Raw genomic sequence first — 24,833 nt, 5'->3', positions numbered from 1 at the left:
AAAATCATTGGGGGAAGTGGCAACAAAACGGCTATTCACGTTGATCTGTAGAATGTATGAGTCTGGCGATTACCAACTGACTTTCGGAAAAGCACCATGTACACAATTCCGAAGACAGCAAGAGCTGACAAGTGCGAGAATTATCGTACAATCGGATCAGCGGCCCATGCATCCAAGTTGCTTACAAGGATAATACAAAGAAGAATGGAAAAAAATGAGGGTACGCTAGATGACGATCAGTTTGGCTTTAGGAAAGGTAAAGGCATGAGAGAGGCAATTCTAATGTTGCGGTTAATAATGGAAGCAAAACTAAAGAAAAATCAAGGCACATAGGGAGAGACGGGACATGTACAGTATGTACAACAGCCAAGAGGGAATAATTAGAATGGTCGACCAAGAACGAAGTGCTCGTATGAAAAAAGAGTAAGACAAGGATGTAGCCTTTCGCCCCTACTGTTCATTCTGCACATCGTGGAAGCAATGATGAAAATTAAAGAATGGTTCAGGAATGGAATTAAAATTCAAGGTGAAAGGCCATCTATGATACGATTCGCTGATGACATTGCTATCTTGAGTGAAAGTGAAGAAGAATTACATGATCTACTGAATGGAATGAACGGTCTAATGAGTGCAGGGTATGGATTGAGAGTAAATCGAAGAAAGACTAAAGTAATGAGAAGTAGTAGAAATGAGGACAGCGAGAAACTTAACATCAGGATTGATGGTCACGAAGTAGATGACGTTAAGGAATTCTGCTACCTAGGCAGTAAAAGAACCAATGACGGACGGAGCAAGGAGGGCATCAAAAGCAGCCTAGCAATGGCAAAAAGGGCATTCCTGGCCAAGAGAAGTCTACTAACATCAAATGTCGGCCTTAATTTGAGGAAGAAATTTCTGAGAATGTATATTGTATGGTAGTGAAACATGTACTGTGGGAAAACCGGAACAGAAGAGAATCGAAGCATTTGAGATGTGGTGATCCAGACGAATGTGAAAATTAGGTGGACTGATAAGGTAAGGAATGTGGAGGTTCTGCGCAGAGCCGAAGACGAAAGGAACATGTGGAAAACACTAATAAAGAGAAGAGACAGGATGATAGGACATCTGTTAAGACATGAGGAAATGACTTCCATGGTACTAGAGGGAGCTGTAGAGGGCAAAAACTGTAGACGAAGACAGAGATTGGAATACATCCCTGAAATATTGGAGGGCGTACGTTGCAAGTGCTACTCTGAGATGAAGATGTTAGCACAGGAGAGGAATTCGTGGCGGGCCGCATCAAACCAGCCAGAAGATTGAAATCCATACTTCGCCTTTATGACGACCAGAACTGTACTGGGCACACTTTCAATGAGGTGCTGAATAAGTGAAGAAGAACGGTAGCCTATTCTTCCTCAAGTCCTCACAAGCATAAACCAAAGAAGTTGGTGATTTTGGATACTGGCAACTGGAGAGAAGTCGATGTTCTAATTCATCGGAGTGGTTTACCTTTGAGTTCACGCACGGTCTCCGGCCAGCCCAGTCATTTCAGGAATGTTACTGCACACGTACCATTGGCTCACAGATGCTGCTTTATGACAGCGTTCACTGTCATGAAAATACACTACTGGCCACTAAAATTGCTACACCAAGAAGAAATGCAAGTGATAAACGGGTATTCATTGGACAAATATATTATATTAGAACTGACACGTGATTACATTTTCACGCAATTTGGGTGCATAGATCCTGAGAAATCAGTACCCAGAACAACCACCTCTGGCCGTAATAGCGGCCTTGATACACCTGGACATTGAGTCAAACAGAGCTTGGATGGGGTGTTCAAGTACAGCTACACATGCAGCTTCAACACTATACCATAGTTCATCAAGAGTGGTGGCGTATTGTGACGAGCCAGTTGCTCGGGCACCGTTGACCAGTCATTTTCAATAGGTGAGAGATCTAGAGAATGTGCTGGCCAGGGCAGTAGTCGAACATTTTCTGTATCCTGAAAGGTCCGAACAGGACCTGCAACATGCATTCGTCCATTATTCTGCTGAAATGTAGGGTTTCGCAGTGATCGAATGAAGGGTAGAGCCACGGGTCGTAACACATCTGAAATGTAACGACCACTGCTCAAAGTGCCGTCAGTGCGAACAAGAAGTGACCGAGACGTGTAACCAATGGCCCCCTATACCATCACGCTTCCAATGTGCATTCACCGCGATGTCGCCAAACGCAGATGCGACCATCATGATGCTGTAAACAGAACCTGGATTCATCCGAAAAAATGACGTTTTGCCATTCGTGCACCCAGGTTCGTCGTTGAGTACATCATCGCAGGCGCTCCTGTCTGTGATGCAGCGTCAAGGGTAACCGCAGCCATGGTCTCCGAGCTGATAGTCCGTGCTGCTGCAAATATCGTCGAACTGTTCGTGCAGATGGTTGTTATCTTGCAAGCGTCCCCATCTGTTGACTAAGGGATCGAGATGTGGCTGCACGATACGTTACAGCCATGCGGATAAGATGCCTGTCATCTCGACTGCTAGTGATACGAGGCCGTTGGGATCCAGCACGGCGTTCCGTATTACCCTCCTGGACCCACCGATTCCATACTCTGCTAACAGTCATTGGATCTCAACCAATGCGTGCAGCAATGTCGCGATACGATAAACCGCACCCGCGATAGACTACAATAAGACCTTTATCAAAGTCGGAAACGTGATGGTACGCATTTCTCCTCCTTACACGAGGCATCACAGCAACGTTTCACCAGGCAACTGCTGTTTGTGAATGAGAAATCGGTTGGAAACTTTTCCTCATGTCAGCACGTTGTAGGTGTCGCCAACGGCGCCACCCTTGTGTGAATGCTCTGGAAAGCTAATCATTTGCATATCACAGCATCTTCTTCCTGTTGGTTAAATTTCGCGTCTGTAGCACGTCATTTTCGTGTTTTAGCAATTTTAATGGCCAGTAGTGTACAACCATCGTCACCGACCTGCTCCTCCACTATAAGCAGTGGACAAGGCTGTAAGAGATGCTCACATCCTTCCGAATTTTGCGTTTTATATACAGCAATAAGGGGACTACACGCTAATCACGAAAAAATACTCCCTCACCGTAATATTAGCTCCTCTGTGTTTCACTTTGGTATTACAGTTGATGGCAGGTAACGTCCTCCAGGAATTCACAAATCGAAACACTTCCGTCGGACTGCCACAGGATGTATCTCCACTAATTCTTCCATCGCTCCAAATCACTCGTTTACATGCGTCCCCTGTCCAGTGGCGTTGCTCTTTACAGCACCTTAAACGTCACGTATCACCGACTGCAGAAATGTGTGGCTTATGAGCAGCTGCCCGACCATTGCACCCCGGTCTGTACACAGTCGTTGCTCTAGCTGGACTTCTGGGAGCACTTTGCAAGTCACGAGTGACTCCTTCCACCGATTTCACGCGATTTTTTACAAACCAACCAAAGCAATTTTTGACAGTCTCTGTATGGTTAGTAGCAAAAATGTGGAGATTCCAACACTGTCAAAATCATAACAAGCTACGTAGCGGAATATGCTATGAAAGAGAAAAACGGGAGAAGTAGAAATGACAGAGCGTTGCCAGTTGTTACGTAACGTGGACTTTGATCTCCCCCCCCCCTTCCCCCCCCCTCCAGCGTCAACCGGTCCTGCGTGTCAGCCTGACTATCGCATCCTGTTGGCTCACGTGAGACGGCAGCGTTTTTATCTGCCGTCTCGCTGCGTCCAAGCTGTCAGTGGGTAACGCACGCCCGGAGCAGTCGCACCGAATATCATCATTTCCAGGTTAGTGCGTATTTCCGAGTTAAACTGATCTATTTCGTGTTTAGAGGCGTCGCAAAAATATGCTGGAGCAGGCCGTTTCGTAAATGTAGCGCCGCTGTGTACTAGCTTTCATGCAGGTTCTATTTATACTAGTCCGATTACCACCAAATTGTGTGTGGCATATGAAAACAGCGTCATACTTCTTCACGGGTTCTACTTCCACTAATTCTTCATGGCGAGCGTGTGTTCATTTGAAAATTAAAATTTTACGGTGTTGAAGGTACCTGAATATGGCCACCAGACCTCCTCCGTGGGCCCACGAAACGACGATTTCCTGTGTCTTGTTGATAACTTTCTTATTGTTAATGAAACAATCACCGGAATAATTTTCTGCCAAGTCATCAGGACAGGGATTAGGTACCTTCTAACGCAGAGAACCATAGAGATCTTGTGTCAGAAGCAGTGTATTACACTTTCTCACCAACTTAAAAGTAATTACAAATATTTCGTTTCTCACACTTTCGTATACAAGTAGTGCTGCACACTTAAACCGCATTGTTTTGGTTTGCACGGTTTACAGCAGTAGTTCATTGTTTTCAAGAGGAGATGGTCGTTGTCCGCATCCTTAGTCAAGAAACTTTTAATTTTTCTTCGCGTCGAATTCTCTTCGAGAGAACGACTTACCTCTTCTCTAAGCGGCAGGTGTGAAAAAACTCTGAATATGAGGATTTAATTCGCTACTTGTCAGAGATGGCAAAGGATCTAGAATCTAAACTGAACGGATTAGACAGTGTCTTGAAAACAGGTTATACGATGAAACTTACCAGAAGTAAACCAAGTGTAATGGAATGTAGTCAAATTAAATCAAGTGATGCTGATAAAATTTGATTAGGAAAGGACACACTAAACGTGTTAGACGAGATTTGCTGTTTGAGCAGCAAAGTAACTGACGATGACCGAAGTAGAGAGGATATAAAATGGAGCATGGAAATTGCAAGAAAAAAATTTCTGAAAAAAGAAATTTGTTTATACCGAATATAAATTTGAGTACTAGGAAGTATTTTCCGGAGGTATTTGTATGGCGTGTAGCCTTGTGCGGAAGTGAAATGTCAGACAAAAAGACCATAGAAACTTTCGAAATGTGCTATAGAAGAATCACGAAGATCGGGTGGGTAGATCGAGTAACTAATGAAGAGTTATTGAGTACAGTAGAGGAATAAAAGAAATCTGTCGCACAGCTTGACCAAAAGAAGAAGTCGATTGATAGCACACAACCTAAGGCATCAATATCTCTTCAATATGGTATTGGTTTGGAAGGTGGGTAGTAAAATATGGATAGGGAGGCCAAGGCTTGAGCACCAATCTCATACCTGTTTCATACCGCGCCTGTGTTATGGGTTATGTGCTGCCTCAGTACTCACGGCTTGCAGGTAATTACTATTATTTAGTTTTCCAATTTACGTTACCGTGGTCGGGCGGCATGGGGAAACCGTTGTTAAGAAGTTTATGTAAGTAATCCCTCACAGTATGTGGTGTCTCTTTCCGTCTTTACCACATTTTACATATCTCATGATTCTGATAATATCCGGTGTCCGGTCGTGATGTCGGTTTTTCGGATTTTTCTAGGTCCTTCATTTTATTCTTTTGAGACGGAACCTTCGTTCCATGACAATAGGGTGAGGATGACCTCAGATGGTTAAGTGATTTCGTTTATAAGCAATATCCGGTTGTCTTTTTAATGTATTTGATTTCATTTTAGAAATTTTAGCTGTATAGTTCATTAACTGAAATTTTTTAAACTTGAGGATCCCCTCCCACAGTCTTGTAGTATGTTATTTTCATTATTTCAGTTTACACCAGATGATGGAATTTTAAGTGTTCAGGAACTGGTCGTGGTCGTGTGCGAAAAAGAAAGGATTGTTGATTCAGTAACTGTTGCACGGTTTCTCCATTAACAAAAAAAGAAAAAAAATACTGTAAGCAGGTTCAAACGGCTGTAGGTAGCAACAGTTATGGAGAGACGAATAGCCTTGCTCAAGATAGACTAGCGTGAACTGCTTCATCAAAACAGTGTTATCACTGAAGACGACGATGACGACGACAACAACAAGAACAACAAAAACAACACAACAGCTCTCTCTACTGTCACTTCCAAAGACCGTCGCATTTTCTAGTCTAGAAGATATATCTAAAATGTTGCTGACATGGTTCTAGGAAATAATCGCGTGAGGAAATTTCAATATGAGTGAAAATGAAATTAAGCTGATGAAGGCTTAAAATGGCGAGAGTCAGTAGGGACCGGCAGAGGACGAGATTTTCTTGCTAGTAACACTGAGATTCAGCGTTCAGTTCCCGGTGAGCGTCTCAAATTATCAGGGTCCATGCAACCTTATGAGACAAAATGAGAAGCTACGTGATTAAATGGGCAACTAAACCTACTACAGCCAACCTGCGGAGTTGACGTCTAATCGTAACGCTTATACCCGTGTGAAAATCACACATTTAATTAACTGCACTGAAGAAAAAAAATCGCAACAGTGAAAGCCACACAACACTTAAATAACTGCAATTGAGGAAAAAAATCGCAATACGAAAAGCAGCTGTGTGACATAAACGAAAGTTGGTAGATGTGTTTCTACATCCGAAAGACGACGTTTATTCAGATTTCGCACAATTCGCGTAAGAGTGGCACTACTAGCACCACCATTAGGATGCAAATTACGTTTACTTTAAACAAATGCTGCAACGGTCGTGAGCGATAGTTACCTTTGAGAGTGGATGTGGTGAGTTGACGTTAGTTGAGAATGTGTTGCAAGGGATAAAGGCGCCATTATCAACAGCTCACTGAGTTTGGACGAGGTCTTATAATAGAGCTACGAGAAGCTGAATGCAGAAAGACTTGAGAGGAATGTAACAACCCTACACGATAGCTGACAGCGGTTCTCACGAGAATGTAGGGCCGCAAGAAGACCGGCCACGAGGTCCAACGAGATGGAAAGCCATCCTACCTGATGTATGATTCTAGCGTATCATACTGCACCTGCAGCAGCAATCTGAGCAGCAGTTGGCACCACAGACAAAACGAACTGCTACAAATCGGTTACATCAAAGACATCTCCAAACCAGACACCCTGTAGTGTGCATTCCACTGACTCCAAACTAGCGTCATTTGCGGCTTCATTGGTGTCAAGCAGAAGCTCATTAGAGGGCAGGGTTGAGGTCTGTTGTTCTTTCTAATGCAAGCTGGTTCTGCCTCTGTGCCAGTGATGGCCGTGTGTTTTATTAGGAGGAGAAGGCCAGTTGACGGCCTGCAACCGACCTATCTGCGTGTTGGACACACTGGACTTTCATCTGGAGTTATGCTCTGGGATGCGATTTCGTATTACAGCAGGAGCACTCTTGTGGTTATGCCAAGCATCTTGACTTCAAAATTGGAAACCAGTCTGGTGATTTGGCCTGTTGTGCTTTCGTTCATGAACAGCACTGTGGGGAATTTTTTCAACGGGACGCCGCTCGCCGACGTACAGCTGTTGTAACTCAACATGCTCTACAGAGTGCCAACATGTTGCCTTGGCCTGATCGATCACCGCATCTGTCTCCAATCGAGCACATACGCGACAGCATCGGACGACTACTCGAGCGTCATCCACAAACAGCGTTAACCATAACTGTACTGACCAACCTAGTGTAACAGACATTTGTGCACGTCTGCATGATTGCATTCAACATTCTGACGATTACAACGGTTATTAATGTACCAGCATTCGACATTTGTAATGGCTTGCCTAACGCTTACATTAACCCGTGATCTTGCAGTGTTAATCACTTAAATACGAGTATGTTACGTAGAGAAATGTATTCCCGAAATTTCATTACTTTGCATTGATTATTTTTTGGTGTGGCAATTTTTTTTTCCTTCAGTGTATGACCCACTCCGCAGTGCCTGTTGAATGTCATATGTTGAGCTGTTGTGAAGTAAGGGGAGTCAACAGGTTGTCTAAGAATTTCGCTCACTAGACTCATGGGTAAAAAAGGGGCTTAACCTTGCTTGCAGACTCGGATATCATCACTATTTTGGCCAATTGGTGGGGGAGGGAGGGAGTGAACTATTGACGTATTTATGAGGGAAATCTGTTGTGGATGTGTCACATACACTTCGAAGATGACGACGACGGCTGTGATGATGATACGTATGAAAGCGAACCGGAGTGTAGAGTAGAGTAGCTCACTGCCCAAATAACCGTTGGGCGGGGCAGACTCGTATCACCATCCAGCGTTGCCTTTGAACCAGTGGTCGACTACCCCGTATGCTATAAGACGACTCTGCATCGAAGTTTAACTTTGTTTTCAGATGAAAAATACTCATGTATCGCGATTTATTTCAGTTGCAGTTACAAAATAATTCAAGAGGTCATAAATTGTTTCGCCCGATTGGGGCCCTTGTATCTACGCCTACGGCCCTTTTAAAATTGCTATAGGGTTGACAGCTAAGAAGGGGGCAGTGGGTTGAGGCTCACAAGGAAGCAGGGTAAGCATTCAGCCAATCCAAAGAGACCTGTAGCTACACCAACCACCTGAGGTTGCCAGATCTTCACCCGACTCTCTGCGAGACTTGCTGCTTGCACAATGTTTCAGGCAGCTTGCCGTCCTGTGGAAGCATTCGTTCCTCACCGAGTTTTAGTTTGTTTTCTTCGTTACAATTTTCTGTTGTTTATTGTGTTATACTGAATGATGTCAGATGCAAGTTCGTCGAATATTGTTTCCTGCACACGTTCTACATCTCTCTCTTTTGCCTACGCGTCTGATATACAAGATCAGTCGAGGGAAATGGTTTGCGCCTTAAATGCCTACATATACAGCAAGTGTTCTTGATAGTATGACAGCCATTCTGCTGTTGTTGAGAAGACGCCTATATGACAAAGCGAAAGGAGAAGATGATTGGCTTTAACGACAAAACGTCAAAGTAAGAGCTGAATTTAAAAAAAAGAGAAATGATGGAGATTATGGATGTAATATCGATCCATCATGACAGTTCTCCATATATGAAATCGATGAGCTGTATAAACATATGAGCGTGCAGTTATTAGGCTGTCGCCTTTTCAACCCAATAGGAATGATCTTGACCAAATTAGAGATTACGTTACCAATACTAATAAAAGGAAGGGTGTCTACTGACGAGGCACTAAGCGAAGAAGCTGTTGGAGAAACCACCCCCGAAGATTACAAGAAAGCCACCAGAAACATGCAGTGCACCATTGTAAAAGCAGTCCACACAAAGATATTAAAAATATTCGTTACAGGAAATGACGCGTCATGAAATAACGTCAGTGGCAGTATCAATTCAAGAATCTGGATAGCGATAAGAGTAATTTCATTCGAGTTTTTCTATTGCTCACACAAGGAAGACGCACAGAGGGTTCAGCTGAATGTGTAGTGTGTGCAGTCTTAAGTATCTGCAGAGCGAAATTATATTTTCTCTAGTTTTGATTATTAATAAGGAGGCTTTTATGAGCAACTGAGTCCGAATGAAGTTTATCCCAGGAACTCAGTCTTATTCGCACAAAATAAATCCACTTCGCTGTGTGCGTTGTAATTGTTGCGATAATGAGATAGTGCGTTTTGTTATCACTATTCCTCTTTCTTACAAAACAAAAAGATAATTTTCCTCACTATAATTAACAGGTATGATTTCTTGTAATGTTGAAGATCAGTAGAAAGTTTCATCAGAAAATGTAATATCAAGTTTTTTCAGCTCAACAAAACAGGTGACCGCCGAGGTTTTAAGGTGCGAGCACAACGTCATGCGTCACATTTAACTCAAATTATCTCCCACAGATTTCCGGTTTGGTGTAGATGAAAAAATTGATGAAGTTTTGATATAATCTGTTCACCTAAGTCTAAAAATCAATAGTTTTCCCGTACATAGAGAATTCTGAAACTTTCCTTATATCGATTTACAAATTTGTTGCTACATAAATTTAAAATGAAAACATAAGACATCTCTTTTATAAGACACTTACGAAATACATTTTCGGACAGTAAGTTTCACCGAGTTGAAGCAGATGTGAGATTACGCATGCGGAGCATGCCAACTCTGCTGTACGCCTCCATGTGTTCCTGCCTGAGTGTCAATCGAAAAGGAATTTTGAACAGAGTTATACATCTACATAACTAATCCACAATTAACCATACAGAAAAAGGCACATGGCACCTTATGCAATTGCTAGTCATTCCCATTCCTGTTCCTCTCCCAAATAGAGCTAGGGAGAAACGACCGCCTACATGCTTCTGTACGAGCCCTGATTTCTCATGTCTTCGCGGCCCTTAGGTGACTTCTAAGTTGATGGCAGCGGGATCGTTCTGCGGTCTGTCTCAAATGCTGGTTCCCTGAACTTCCTCTACAGGGGTTCCCAGGAGGAGGAGGAGATTACTGTTTAACGTCCCGTCGACAACAAGGTCATTAGAAACGGAGCACAAGCTCGGATTAGGGAAGGATGGGGAAGGAAATCGGCCGTGCCCTTTCTAAGGAACCATCGCAGCATTTGCCTGAAGCGATTTAGGGAAATCACGGAAAACCTAAATCAGGATGGCCGGACGCGGGATTGAACCGTCATCCTCCCGAATGCGAGTCCATTGTGCTAACCACTGCGCCACCTCGCTCGGTAGGGGTTCCCTATACGGTTCATAGTGCTTCTTCTTCTTGGGCCTATGTTCCTCATCGGAGCAGGGTCGGCGTTATTACTAACGGATTTGTCACGGTTTTAAGTGATGGCCGGATGGCCTTCCTGCCACCATTCCTTTACCTCCCGGGATGGGATAGGTGTACCCCAACTGTCTGCGTGTAGTGCGATTTGTGTGAAATGCGAAGTGTGTATCTGAGGAGTGACCTGGGTATCAGCCCAGTATTCACCTTCAGGATTGGTGGAAACAGCCTAATAATCAAAACCAGACTGGCCGGCACATCGATCCCCATCGTCAATCCACCGGGTATGTTCTATATGAACTCCTCCGTCCTGAAAGCGGCGCTTTAACACGCACAGGTATCCAGGCGGGTTATTTCAGTTCCATGTGCGTTTTTGTAGCATTCGGGTGTTGATCGAACCTACGACTAACAGATCTGAATTGCTACAATGTCCTCTCCTTTAAGCAGACCTGTTCGGGATCCCAAACACCCTAGTGGTACTCAAGGATCTAGTAAAATAAGACATAAAAATATAAAAAACACTAGATATTCGAAACAAAATTAAATACACACAACTAAAATATCAAATACATTCCTTTAAGAGAAATGATTCTTTTCACAGGTTAAGCGAAATGTCTCACAACTAACAAGTAGGGAACCTTGCTATTTTAGTTTATTTTTAATTTTTATGTTTTATTTTTATGGATCCGAAGATGGCCCTAGCGCACAAAACTCATTTCGTAACTAAGACCGACATATCTGAATAAAAATCCTTTCGGCTGTTAGGCCGCGACATTATAAAACACTAACGAAACTACGCAACCGACGTTTGGACCGTCTTTGTAGCCGTCCTATTCAGAGCAGTTAAACTGCTGCTCTCTATGTATGATTCACCCTGTATATAGACCGTCTTATTTTGTGTGACAGGTGACTACCGACGTCATATTCTGCTATGCCGTCGGACAGTTTGAAGTAAGGGTGCCTACGGAGGGATATCCGCCTGTGCTATTCTAGCGGATGACTGCCAGACAACAACGTATCAGCAGTTTATACCAGAAGGATGTTATTCAAATTGACATTGGCCGTGGAAGCCTACGAACTTGTACATGACTAACATATATGTTACGTTTTGACTCTTTAACAGCTGATGCACTCGTCAGAGACCATACACTGATCAGCCAATTGTTATGATTACCCACTAAACACCCGGTATGGTCCACCTTTGGAACGGATAACAGTGGCAGCGCGCCGTGACATGGAAGCAGTTCAAATGGTTCAAATGGCTGTGGGCACTATGGGACTTAACATCTATGGTCATCAGTCCCCTAGAACTTAGAACTACTTAAACCTAACTAACCTAAGGACATCACACAACACCCAGTCATCACGAGGCAGAGAAAATCCCTGACCCCGCCGGGAATCGAACCCGGGAACCCAGGCGCGGGAAGCGAGAACGAAGCAGTAAGGCCTTGGTAGGTCGCTGGAGGAAGATGGCATCACATCCCCACACACAAGTCACCTCATTCCCTTAAAATCTGGGGAGGGGCGATGAGCTCTGACACCACGTTCAGTCACATCCCAGATGTGTTCGATCGGGCTCAGATCTGGCGAGCTAGCACATCAATTGGGACTCGCCACTGTATTCCTCGAACCACTCCATAACACTCCTGGCCTAGTGACCGGCGCATTATCTTGTTGAAAAATGCCGCTGCCGTCGAGAAACATCATCGTCATGAAGGGTGCACGTGGCCTGCAACCAGTGTACGATACTCCTTTGACCGTGATGGTGCCTTGCACGAGCTCCGCTACACCCATGGATACCCACTTGAATGTTCCGTAGAGCATAATGAAGCCGCCGCCATCTTCTTTCTGTCCCACAGTAAAAGGTGTAAAGTAGCTCTTCCCCTGGAAAACGACGAATTTGTGCCCTTCCATTGGCATGGTGAAGAAGGTATCGGGATTCGTCAGACCATGCAACGCTCTGCAACTGCGCCAACGTCTAGTGCCGCTGGTCATGTGCTCATTTCAGTCTTAATTACCGCCGTCGTGATGTTAACATTGGCACATGCGTGGGTCGTCGGCTTTGGAGGCCCATCGTTAGGAGTGTTAGGTGCACTGTGTTTTCAGACACTCTTGCGTTCTGCCCAGCGTTAAAGTCTGTTAGTTTTTCCACAGTTCGCGCGCCTGGCCTGTCTTACAAGTCAGCCCAACCTACGACGTCCGACATGTGTAATTGGTGGGTGGCCACCTAACCCCACGATGTCTAGACATGGGCACATGTTAGGGACACTCACCACAGCTCTCCTCGAACACTCGACAATTTGTGCAGTTTGCAAAATGCTCGTGCCGAGCCTCCGGGCCATCACAATCTGTCCTAGGTCAAACGCAGTCATATCGCACGCATTCCCTTCTACGCATTGTCGGCACTGATACTGCATACACCGTGCGTGAGTCTGACCAGCAGTCATTCCCCGCCAGGTGACGCTGCTGTCGCCTGGACGGGTTTATATCGACAGCAGATCGGTGGTCATACTATTCTGGCTAATCAGTGTATGTCTGCCCTTATAAAACTCCACAGATATGTTCTGACCTAGTGCAGTAAAAACTGATTGATCAATGGAAACATATCACCTTGTCGTCAGAATGAAGTTTCTTGTTACAGCAGGTCTATAGACGTGTTCGGGTACGTCGGCGCAGGGCAAACAGCTGCTCGAAACATGCAGCGCGCCACGAACGCAGGCCAGTGGATGCCACATTATGCTTTTTTGCAATATTTACTTGGGCACCATGACAGCTGTAACTACGTGAACATTATTGCTGATCGGGCCTTCCCCGACTATACACAGGATGCCAACTCCGAGATCACAAACTAGTGGTCCATGATTTACGGGAATTGCGTGGCATCCGGTGCCACATACCTCCGGAAACATACCAAGGACTTGCCGAATCGAACCCACAAAGAATCGCTCGTGTGTGGCTTTTCGAAGAAGGACCGACACACCTTTAACCATGTGCTCATAATGTTTTGTAAGATCGGTGAAGGTACTTGTAATTTACAAAGCTGTTGCTTGTCGTAAAAGTTAATAGTGCACAGATACACAGCTTGTACTTATGACAGTTCAATAATGACATAATTATTTTCAGATAAGTACCTGAGTGATCCGTCGATATGTCTGGGAATGCGGATTGGAAGTCAGCCTCCACCATCTACGACTTCACGGCGAGAGACATCAAGGGCGAGGAGGTGTCTCTGGAGAAGTACCGAGGACACGTCTGCATCATCGTCAATGTCGCCTCCAAGTGTGGCCTCACTGCCACCAACTACAAAGTATGTCACATCTCGCCCTGTTAAGCGCGGTTGGTTGCTGACTCTGATTTTGATATTTCGGTGGATCGTTAAATCTTGCCACAGGACTACTGATTCCAGTCCCAAATTTTTCTTGTCATTGAATTCAACTACAGACATTTTTAGATCTTGATGTTAGCACCAACGTAAGTTCGTCAGATGCCATCATTCTCAGATTGGTTGAAGTAAAAGTTGTATATATATATATATATATATATATATATATATATATATATATATATATATATATATATTACAAAAAGGTACCGCCAAACTTTCAGGAAACATTCCTCACACACAAATAAAGAAAAGATGTTATGTGGACATGTGTCCGTAAACGCTTGATTTCCACGTTAGAGCTCATTTCAGTTTCTTCCACCTACGCTCAATGGAGCACGTTATCATGATTTCATACGGGATACTCTACCTGTGCTGCTAGAACGTGCTCCTTTACGAGCACGACACAACATGTGGTTTATGCGCGATGGAGCTCCTGCACATTTCAGTCGAAGTGTTCGTACGCTTCTCAACAACGGATTCGGTGACCGATGGATTGGTAGAGGCGGACAAATTCTATGGACTCCACGCTCTCCTGACCTCAACCCTCTTGACTTTCATTTATGGGGGCATTTGAAAGCTCTTGTCTACGCAACACCTGTACCAAACGTAGAGACTCTTCGTGCTCGTATTGTGGACGGCTGTGATACAATACGCCATTCTCCAGGGCTGCATCAGCGCATCAGGGATGCCATGCGACGGAGGGTGGATGCATGTATCCTCGCTAACGGAGGACATTTTGAACATTTCCTGTAACAAAAAGTGTTTGAAGTCACATTGGTACGTTCTGGTGCTGTGTGTTTCCATTCCATGATTAATGTGATTTGAAGAGAAGTAATAAAATGAGCTCTAACATGGAAAGTAAGCGTTTCCGGACACATGTCCACATAACATATTTTCTTTCTTTGTGTGTGAGGAATGTTTCCTGAAAGTTTGGCGGTACCTTTTTGTAATATATATATATATATATATATATATATATATATATATATATATATGTGTGTGTGTGTGTGTGTATGTGTGTTTTTGTCCTTGAGTGAGTGAGATATTCTTTTTATTGCACCAATTCACTGGTGTGCGAACCCGAACAATAATTTCTCCATCATGTATTATTGCTGCATTACAGCGGCACCTGCAGATGGCGAATTAAAGCTTATATACATCTGATTACGACTTATGACAAATAAAAGCCGAATATATCTGATGTACATTGATGGCGTACTAGAACTGAACAATGTGTTCATCGTGTCATTCTTCGGAGAGAGGGAGACAAAGGAAAGAAGGCACAGATGATTTCATCTGTAGTCTCTGTAATCTTAGACTGAAGTTACTCATTGATATTCTCTTTAATATTTATTGAAAAATTAGCGATCTAATTTGTAGTTACCATGGAAGCTAAAAATAACGAAGGATTACGCGACTCGTATTGTAGAACTTTAGAACTGCTCGTAAAGTATTTCAGTCTAACATTTTGTGCCTTTCTCCTAAAAAAATAGGAATGTACTTACACGCGTATAATGGCAACAATATCTAAGAATACTTCTGAAACAATGGTTGATATACTCTTCAGTACTTCCATAGGTGATCCTAATATTCTGTCATCAAAACAACCCGACTGGATGACGTGGCGAGAGTTTGGAACTCGCGCCGTGAGCGATAGCGAGGCTCGAGCTACATGGAAACAAAGGGATAACTTTGTGCAATATTAGGATTCATTCAAACGTAAATGACAAATGAAAGAGTACTATAAAACTGAAAGGAGAAGGAGCGGTATGAAAGCTCAATTTCAGGTCGACAAGAGACAAGTAAACAATGACTTGCATATTGGCTGTATTGGTTTTCAACGACAGCGCCATATTTAATCCTTAATATAAGCAAATACCGCAACAGATCACGATGTTTGTATGGCACTGTCTATATTAGTCTATTATGCTGCGTTTCGAGCACCTGGGGCTCATCGTTAGGGAAAAAATCTGTTAAAAACTACTAAAGACTACTTACATTAACAAATTACCACAAACTGAATTCATGCGGGTCTACTGCAGTCTCCCAAACCAACGTAACTCTGTACATTCCACGGTAGTTTGCAAGGCAATAATTGTAATAAGTACAGTTCAGTCACGATCCATTTTAAATGTTCTACTTTCCAACACAGTTCATCACAGTAGGATCGCATGATATTCTCTACCTGTTCGATATGTAGGTGCGTTCAGGAATTCTTGACATATCTTGCTTTCACTGTTTCTCGATCAGGTTTCTTTTCACACCAGTGCAAAAACTCCCCTTAAATGTCATAACATTCTCTAGTTCTAACTGCCCAGTTTCGTGGATCGCCACTAAGCTTCACTTCTGCTACCAACAGTTTCTCTCTTTCAGGTAATTCTACAGAAAATAACAGTATGCTTTCATAAAATTTACAAAATGTATGTTACATTTTCTTCAGCCACTTGACTGTGGTATGGCCTTCCTAATGGCAAAACAGTGGACTGCAATGCGTTTGTAAGTTACTGATTTTAATTCCTTGACTCTCATGATTTTAATTTCCGTGGTTTGTTGACCTATGTCTCTAAAAGTTTTGTTTTCGCCTTGGACGTTGCCTTTCGCTGCCGATGCAGTACTGACAAATTTGTCATCGTTGCATTTTCGAAGTCTTTTCAACCTCGCTTTAGTGTCTGTCTAAACGTGATCAATCTGATCATTTAACGTAATCTCAGACTGCTTCAGTTTTGTTCGGCCCTCGTTAGTTACAGGGCGTTGTTTGCCATTTACAATTTCGGTTTTACGATGTACTTCCTCATTGACATTTTGATAGAATGCTTCTTGATACTGCGAAAGCGACTCAAGTTTATCTTTTACTTTATTATGCCCCTTTAAATTAATCTGTTCTTCCGTGAATTTCTTCTACGCTGTCTTTCATTGTCTTTTCAATGTTACTGTTCACCGAATTGATTTTGTCGCCCAATGATCTATTCAGCGAACATTCTATTGAATCGATTTTTCACTTATCTAATTATTTCGTTGAGTGACCTGTGCTATCAATGCCTGCATCATGTTCATGAATGCACTTAACGGCAACTTTAATTCATTTCTGAATCAATTTTTACCTCAGCTCTGTCAGACGAGCAATTGTTTCTTCAGAATCTTCCTGTTCGGAATATGTCACTTACTGTTATGTATCCTACATTTCTCTTACCTAATAGATTACCTTCTTCACTGGTAACGTTTGCATTCTCATACGCCAAGTCGACGTTTGGCCCCTAATCTGGTAGCGACCGTTCAGCAGTCATTATTTTCGTCATCCAAAATAAACCCAAATTTTTTTGCTTGATTCGCGACACTAATACGTATTTAATGTCCCGTTACCCACAGTTAGTATGTGCGTTGCCATCACTTTTTTTTTTCCAGAATGAGATTTTCACTCTGCAGCGGAGTGAGCGCTGATATGAAACTTCCTGGCAGATTAAAACTGTGTGCCCGACCGAGACTCGAACTCGGGACCTTTGCCTTTCGCGGGCAAGTGCTCTACCATCCTTTTTTTTCATTTTGTTCGTTGTTGATCGTAGTGTTTGGTCGTTGCGGACGTCACATGACACCCATTATAGTTCATTTCTTGGTCCTTCCACTCAGCTTTTTATTACAGAAGCCAACCAGCTCTCTGACCGAACACGCTGAGCTACTGTGCCGGCGTAAACCATCTGAGCTACCGAAGCACGACTCACGCCCGATCCTCACAGCTCTACTTCTGCCAGTATCTCGTCTCCTACCTTCCAAACTTTACAGAAGCTCTTCTGCGGACCTTGCAGAACTAGCACTCCTGAAAGAAAGGATACTGCGGAGACATGGCTTAGCCACAGCCTGGGGGATGTTTCCAGAATGAGATTTTCACTCTGCAGCGGAGTGTGCGCTGATATGAAACTTCCTGGCAGATTAAAACTGTGTGCCCGACCGAGACTCGAACTCGGGACCTTTGCCTTTCGCGGCAAGTGCTCTACCATGTCTCCGCAGTGTCCTTTCTTTCAGGAGTGCTAGTTCTGCAAGGTTCGCAGAAGAGCTTCTGTAAAGTTTGGAAGGTAGGAGACGAGATACTGGCAGAAGTAGAGCTGTGAGGACCGGGCGTGAGTCGTGCTTCGGTAGCTGAGATGGTAGAGCTCTTGTCCGCGAAAGGCAAAGGTCCCGAGTTCGAGTCTTGGTCGGGCACACAGTTTTAATCTGCCAGGAAGTTTCACTTTTTTTTTACTTATGCTATCCAATCCCATTTAGAAATGACATTGACGCGGCCGCGATGCATCGGAGAGACGCGACAGCATTCACGTGTATTAGTTACTTAAAATTCCATAATATAACACGTATCTTACGCTAATACAGTGTATTGAAGTCACTACACTTGTGAAATTTATATCGAAAAACAATGGGATTGGGAGGGAGACAGGAGAAACAAGTCAGTACTTGCACTATAACCTTCTCTTCAATGACGAAGTGGTTGGGGGTGGGTTGAATACTATATGGAGGAGACACTGCTTTTGATAATGCTGCCCGCTGCTAGACACACACCATATCGGCATACACATCACGCACCATAAAATAGAAATAACGCAAAATGAAACACAGTAAGTTTACCTATGACTTCAATAATATACGTTTTACAAAAGGTACAGTGTATTTTGTGATGGTTGGTTATTAGTTTAATAGAGTAAACAACATTTGGAATCGTAAATAATGTATTCAGTTTTAGCATTGTCCATATACAGGGTGGAGAAAAATTGTGTCACGAAATTTTAACCCTGGATAGCTGATGCCTGTAGGAACTAAAATTACTAATGTTGTGTAGGTCGACTACGCTCAATTTTTAAACTACGGAAACTTGGCGCCACGCGCTCCGATTGGCCGTGGGGTTGCCCTGTTGCCGTTCGTCGGTTGACGGGCAGCGCTATGGTTGTCGGTTCATCCATACAAACGTCCTTCGCCACGTCTCTTCAACAAAGTTATGCACACACGTGTCGACTAGGTCTTGTTTGCTGTTTGTCTCCACCTCACGTCAGAGGCATTCGCACGTAAGCTTCGCTTCGGAGCGCACACACGTCACCTGCGATTTAGCCATACAATAAGCGTGGCGGCACGGTATTCGTTTGAAGAATGACGAGATATGGTTTTCGTTTACGGACCAGTCGACGGTAATGCGCATGACGCTCGGCTGTTGTATGAGGAACAGTACCCAGCAAGATGCCACACACACCCACAAACGTTTACAGAAAATTCACCGGCGAGTTGGCGAAACAGGCTCGTTAGCGGGATATCATGGTGATGCTGGAAGACCTCGAACACGACGGGATGCTGCATTTGAACAGACTGTTCTCGAGCGATTCGGGGAAGCACTGAAACGTCCCCTTAGAAATACTAATGAATTACTGTGCTGGTAAACCCCTTACGTTATTTGATTTTCAAACAGCTGAGCAAAACTGAACGTACTCAGGCATTTCTCTCGTTACTTATTCTGACCATCACTAAACTGACAGATAATATTTTTAGCGCAACGCAATCTGACTTTCAATAATCCATACAAAAGAATGGCCCTGACTATCATTAACCTATACCCTTCACAAATCACTTACCTCACAAAAATCTTAATTACTCGAACTACTGCAATACAGCGAGCGCCACTATTGCCAGCTAAATAAAAGATTCAAACTACTGAAGGCACTAACTACTGATAGGCATAGTTAGCAAATGAAAGATTTTGATAGAGAACAAACAATGTATTTACATTAATAGTGTTCAAAAGTCATAATATATATAGCAGTTCATGACATCCAGTCTTACTAATTTACTGTCTCTGATGGACACACGTCCATATGATCCGCTCTCAAAACTCCGCCATTTCTCTCGCCACATCCACCACTGCTGGCGGCTCACCATCAACTGCGCAACGCTACGCGCTGTTAACAGCCAACTGCCCAACAGTACAATAGCATATACTCCAACAATGCAAACCAATGACGGCCTTCACACAGCACAGTCAGTGATTTTCATATAGAGCGCTACGTGGCGTTACCAACATAACAACCTAAACAGCCTACTTACAGCACCTACGACAAGTACTGGAGCGGTTGGAAACGACATGGTGGTCACTCATCGGTTAGTGTGGAAGGTTTTGAGGGATGACTGCCAACGTCCATTTAGTTTCCACCCTGTCCAAGACCTAAATCCTGTGGCGGACTATGAACACAAGCTAGGTTTTTGCCGGTGATTTCTGCGACGTGTTGCAGGAGATCCCGACTTCCCCGCCACAGTGTTGTTTACCGATGAGTGCACTTACCACCGGGATGGCCTTTACAACATTCGAAACGTTCATTAATGGGCAAGGGGAGATCCTCACGTCACGTACGTCCACGGACACCAGGAACGACTTTCGCTCAACATTTTGTCATGTATTGTGGGTGACCATCTGATTGCGCCGGTCCGTCTATCTCCTCGCCTTACTGGGGCAAATTACCTTCACTTTCTGCAAAAAACTCTACCGGACCTGCTGGAAGATATTATCCTGGACATACAGCCACGCATGTGGTTGCAGCATGATGGGGCGCCCGCACATAACAGTCGTACTGTACGCGGATATTTAAATGAACCTTTCGACGGCCAGGTAACTGGCAGTGGTGCTCGTAGAATATGGCCCCCGCGATCACCAGACCTCACGCCACTGGAATTTTTCCCGTGGGGATTCTTCACGGTTCTAATTCACCCACTAGGACGCGATCCACCTAGAAACGAAGATGAATTAATGAACCGCATTAAGAGTTCGGCAAAACACCGTTCGACGTTACCAAGCTTGCGTCACGTGAGAGGTTGGCCAGTTCGAGTACCTGCTTTAAGTAAACAATGTCCCAGCTGCAAAAAAAAGCCCTTTTTTAGGGCCGACACAATTTGTAAAACACTTTCTGTACGCGAACTAACAGCTGTTGACGGATTTCTTCGTAGTTCGTCTTATCATGAAACTACAATGGATGTGTCGGGACCCTGACGGATTCGCCGCCCCCAGGCCCCCCAGACTGGAAGGCTGAAGCGTGCGAGCCGCCTTGGATACGTCGCGATCTCCGGCAGGCAAAGCATGCGGGGTCATGCACTGTCCAGAGCATCCGGCAACAGGGCAATCCCACGGCCAATCGGAGCTCGTGGCGCCAAGTTTCCATAATTTAAAAATTGTGCGTTGTCGACCTATACAACATTGGTACTTTTGGTTTCTACTGGCATCAGGTATCCAGGGTTAAAATATCGTGACATAATTTTCTCCACCCTGTATATATTGTAGAAAGCAGAAGTGAAATAATATGATTAACTGAAATGTAAGATCTGAGCACTAGATGGTTCAACTTCAACTCATGTACCTAACATGTATATCTTGGCTGTAATTAGCTTCCTTACTGTGTATACTTTGAGTATTTACTAATGTGCACAGTGACCTGTAATAATAGGAGTTACTATATTATTCAACTGCACGTTGTACACGCATTGACAGCCAGCTGATTTTGGACGTATTTGATCAACACCTGTTATCTGACATTGAATATTACAATTTACCTTCTGCCGGCGTTAGCATGCTGGTCTGTGAAATGCGAACAGATTCTAGAAAATAGAACAGATAGAGGAGCGGGTTTCATTCACAGGTTGGAGAATAAGAACATGGAACGGCAGTTCCACTTTTTATGTAAATGATTATTGGTATCAGCAGTCCACGTGTGAGGGAGAGTTTGGCTTTACGAATCAAAAGTACTTAATTGTGCGTAGTACCATCGAGTGAACGCTTCCACCGACCAGAACTACACTAGTTACAAAAACACTCGAGTCCAATTATCTCGCTATCATGTAGTCTCACGCCTTTACAGTCATTGCTACTTAAATCATCCGACTGTTGCAACAGCTTAAACACGTATTACTGTCCAATAGGTGTGATTCCAGACAAGTCATTGATTTCGTGGCGCTGTTAAACATTCACCATACAAAGCCAACCTATGATACCCATTACAGCATTGTGAAAGCTGGCTATCAAATAAGTGTAGGACAACTTGGCTACCGTTACACGTAGCGATGGAATAATTCTGCAGCACTTTTGCCTGTACCAAACTAGCGTTTTCCGGTGACTGTTTATTAGAGCTTCCCTCCACAAGCTATGTCCGTGACTGCTCACCACCGACTCTCAAAGACGAGCTAGCGAGACACGTCTTGTCTTTAGGGACCCTTGTAACTGTTGCACATCTATGGTCTACATACTGTCCCCAACCAGGTATCAGTGTTGCTCTCTCTCTATCTAATATACACTGAAGAGGCAAAGAAATTGGTTCACCTGCCTAACATTGTGTAGGCCCCAGCGAGCGCGCAGAGGTGACGCAACACAACGTGGCATGGACTCGACTAATGTCTGACGTAATGTTGGAGGGAATTGACACCAAGAATCCTGCAGCACTGTCCATAAATCCGTAAGAGTACGATGGGGTGGAGATGTCTTCTGAACAGCACGTTGCAAGGCATCCCAGATATGCTAACTAATGTTCATGTCTGGGGAGTTTGGTGAGCAGCGGAAATGTTTAAACTCAGAAGTATGTTCCTGAAGCTACTCTGTAGAAATTCTGGACGTGTGGTATGTCGCATTGTGCTGGTGGAATTGTCGAAACACACAATGGGCATAAATGAAAACAAGTGATCAGACAGCATGCTTACGTACGTGTGACCTGTCTGAGTCGTATCTAGACGTATCAGGGGTCCCATATCGCTCCAGCTGCACTCGCCCCACACCATTACAAAGCCTCCACCAGCTGCTGACATGCAGGGTCCACGGATTCATGAGGTTGTCTCCATACCCCTACTCGTGAAGCCACTATATACAATTTGAAACGAGACTCTTCCGACCAGGCAACACGTTTCCAGTCGCCAACAGTCCGTTGTCGGTGTCGACTGGCCCAGGCGAGGCATAAACTCAGTGTCGTGCAGTCATGATTGGGTATACGAGTGAGCCTTCGGCTCCAAAAGCTCATATCGATGATGTTTCGTTGAACGGGTCGCATGCTGACACTTATTGATGGCCCAGCATTGACATCTGCAGCAATTTGCGGAAGGGTTGCATTTCTGTCACGTCGAAAGGTTCTCTCCAGTTATCGTTAGTTCCGTTCTTGTAGGATCTTTTTCCGGTCGCAGCGATGTCGGAGATTTGATGTGTTACCGAATTCCTGATAATCACGGTACTCTCGTGAAATGGTCGTACGGGAAAATCTCCCCTTCGTCGCTACCTAGGAGATGCTGTATCCCATTGTTCATGCGCCGACTACAACACCATGCGGCAGTAACCATTCTAACAACTGCGACACACATTTGTTGTCTTATATAAGCGTTGGCGACCGCAGCGCCGTATTCTTTCTATTTACATTTCTCTGTATTTGAATACGCATGCATATACCAGTTTCTTTGGCGCTTCAGTGAACATTAAGTTGTACCTCTAGCAACATTTGTTTGTTTCTACGACACATACTACTAATTAAGTACCAAATCCTCCCGCAGTTAATAAACATGATTTTAAGTATAATGGTCAGTATGAAATAAAATTAATTTCATCATTTACACACAGAATAGAAATTGCAATTAAGTAATTACAGTAATCGCCTTCAGATGGCAACGGCTCAGAAGGGCTCCGCCTCGGGTGCTTCCCGGCTTAGTTAGTCTGTCCCTAGATGCTGTGAACATTCTCGACTCTGAAACTGACACTTAGTAGTTTCTGTCTTGTGATAAACTAACTCGCTGATTATGCATGTAAAGAACGAAAAATAAATTTGGGATATTATGAAGAAGGTAAGTGAGTCGTTACAAGTTGCAGTTTGAATTTAATAAAATCCTGAAAGGAGGAAGTTAAAACAAAGCTTTCGATTATCTCGGGTGGGATCGAAGAGCAAAAATTGCATTAAGTATAGCTGTCTTTTTTGTCAGTACTGTCATACTGTTCTTAACCGAAGTAGTGACATTCTAATACAAACTCCTATTGCTGGACTGCCAGAAGGAGTTGAAGATTTGAATCACTGGCCTCCAGAACAAAAGTGCAGCACTACGATCACTGCTCACCATATATAGTCTGAGTAGCGTCGTATAGCTTCTTCTGTAGTGCTCTTTCTCTCTCTCTCTCTCTCTCTCTCTCTCTCTTTTGTATGCCATTCTGCAATGCACGGTGTATGTTACCATACTACGATACACAAAATCTGTTAGTATATTTAAAACAACAAGACCAATTTATTTGTCAAACGGTTCTTTGACTAGATGTAGCGTCCATTCACAGGCACGTCACCGTTTGTGGAAATGGCAACGGTTTGAAGAAAACCCACAAACGGTGTCAGCCATCGAGGAGACCATGGACTGTCAAAAAGGGGATTATAGAGCCAAAGTACGAACATGGGTGGAACTGATCTTTCAGCATATTCGTGTTAGATGTATATACAATGGACCGAACAGGAGCACTGAAGGTTTTAGTTTTTCTTGCCAAATGGATGCCCATGCGCCGGAGGTGCCCATGTGCCCATGTCTAGTCCATATCAGTCGACGCAAAGCGAGCAAATTCCACTTTATCACAAGGAGCGAAGCGGAAGGTGTAAGGTATACCTCACACATTTTGTGTTTGCAGTATTAACCAGCAAAGCAAACTGAAGACCTGAACTGAGCGGCAGCACCGGCATGTTTGCACCTAAGAAACAGGGAAGGGAAGCAGCAACAGCATACGCTCACTCTCACAAGTGGAACACTGCTACACGCTACACGTTCATATACCAGTGACCTGTATAGGCACCAATTAAACAGGGGTCATCACATTTTTTGGACAGTATCCCTCATACAATTTCATTCCGAAAATATTTGTTCACAGGATAACGTCCGCGAATTCACGTTTCGACTGAACAAACCACCGGCCGCTTATTTTTGTTGATTCATTTTTTCACGAAAGCTGAATG

At 43.9% G+C, this 24,833-nt stretch overlaps 1 protein-coding gene across 1 annotated transcript in view; it reads left to right on the top strand.

Moving 5' to 3' along the window:
* Nucleotides 1–3,671: 3,671 nt before the first annotated feature.
* LOC124784243 (phospholipid hydroperoxide glutathione peroxidase-like) overlaps nucleotides 3,672–24,833 on the top strand; it is a 44,904-nt gene continuing 23,742 nt past the window's right edge. The window contains exons 1-2 of the mRNA XM_047254086.1: nucleotides 3,672–3,796; nucleotides 13,602–13,785. Of these exons, the coding sequence (XP_047110042.1) occupies nucleotides 13,627–13,785 (159 nt within the window). The 5' untranslated portion in view covers nucleotides 3,672–3,796; nucleotides 13,602–13,626. The remainder of the gene's footprint in view (nucleotides 3,797–13,601; nucleotides 13,786–24,833) is intronic.

The sequence above is a fragment of the Schistocerca piceifrons genome, chromosome 1 (genome assembly GCF_021461385.2).
Source record: "Schistocerca piceifrons isolate TAMUIC-IGC-003096 chromosome 1, iqSchPice1.1, whole genome shotgun sequence".
NCBI lineage: Eukaryota > Metazoa > Arthropoda > Insecta > Orthoptera > Acrididae > Schistocerca > Schistocerca piceifrons.
This window is presented reverse-complemented; position numbering and strand designations above follow the sequence as displayed.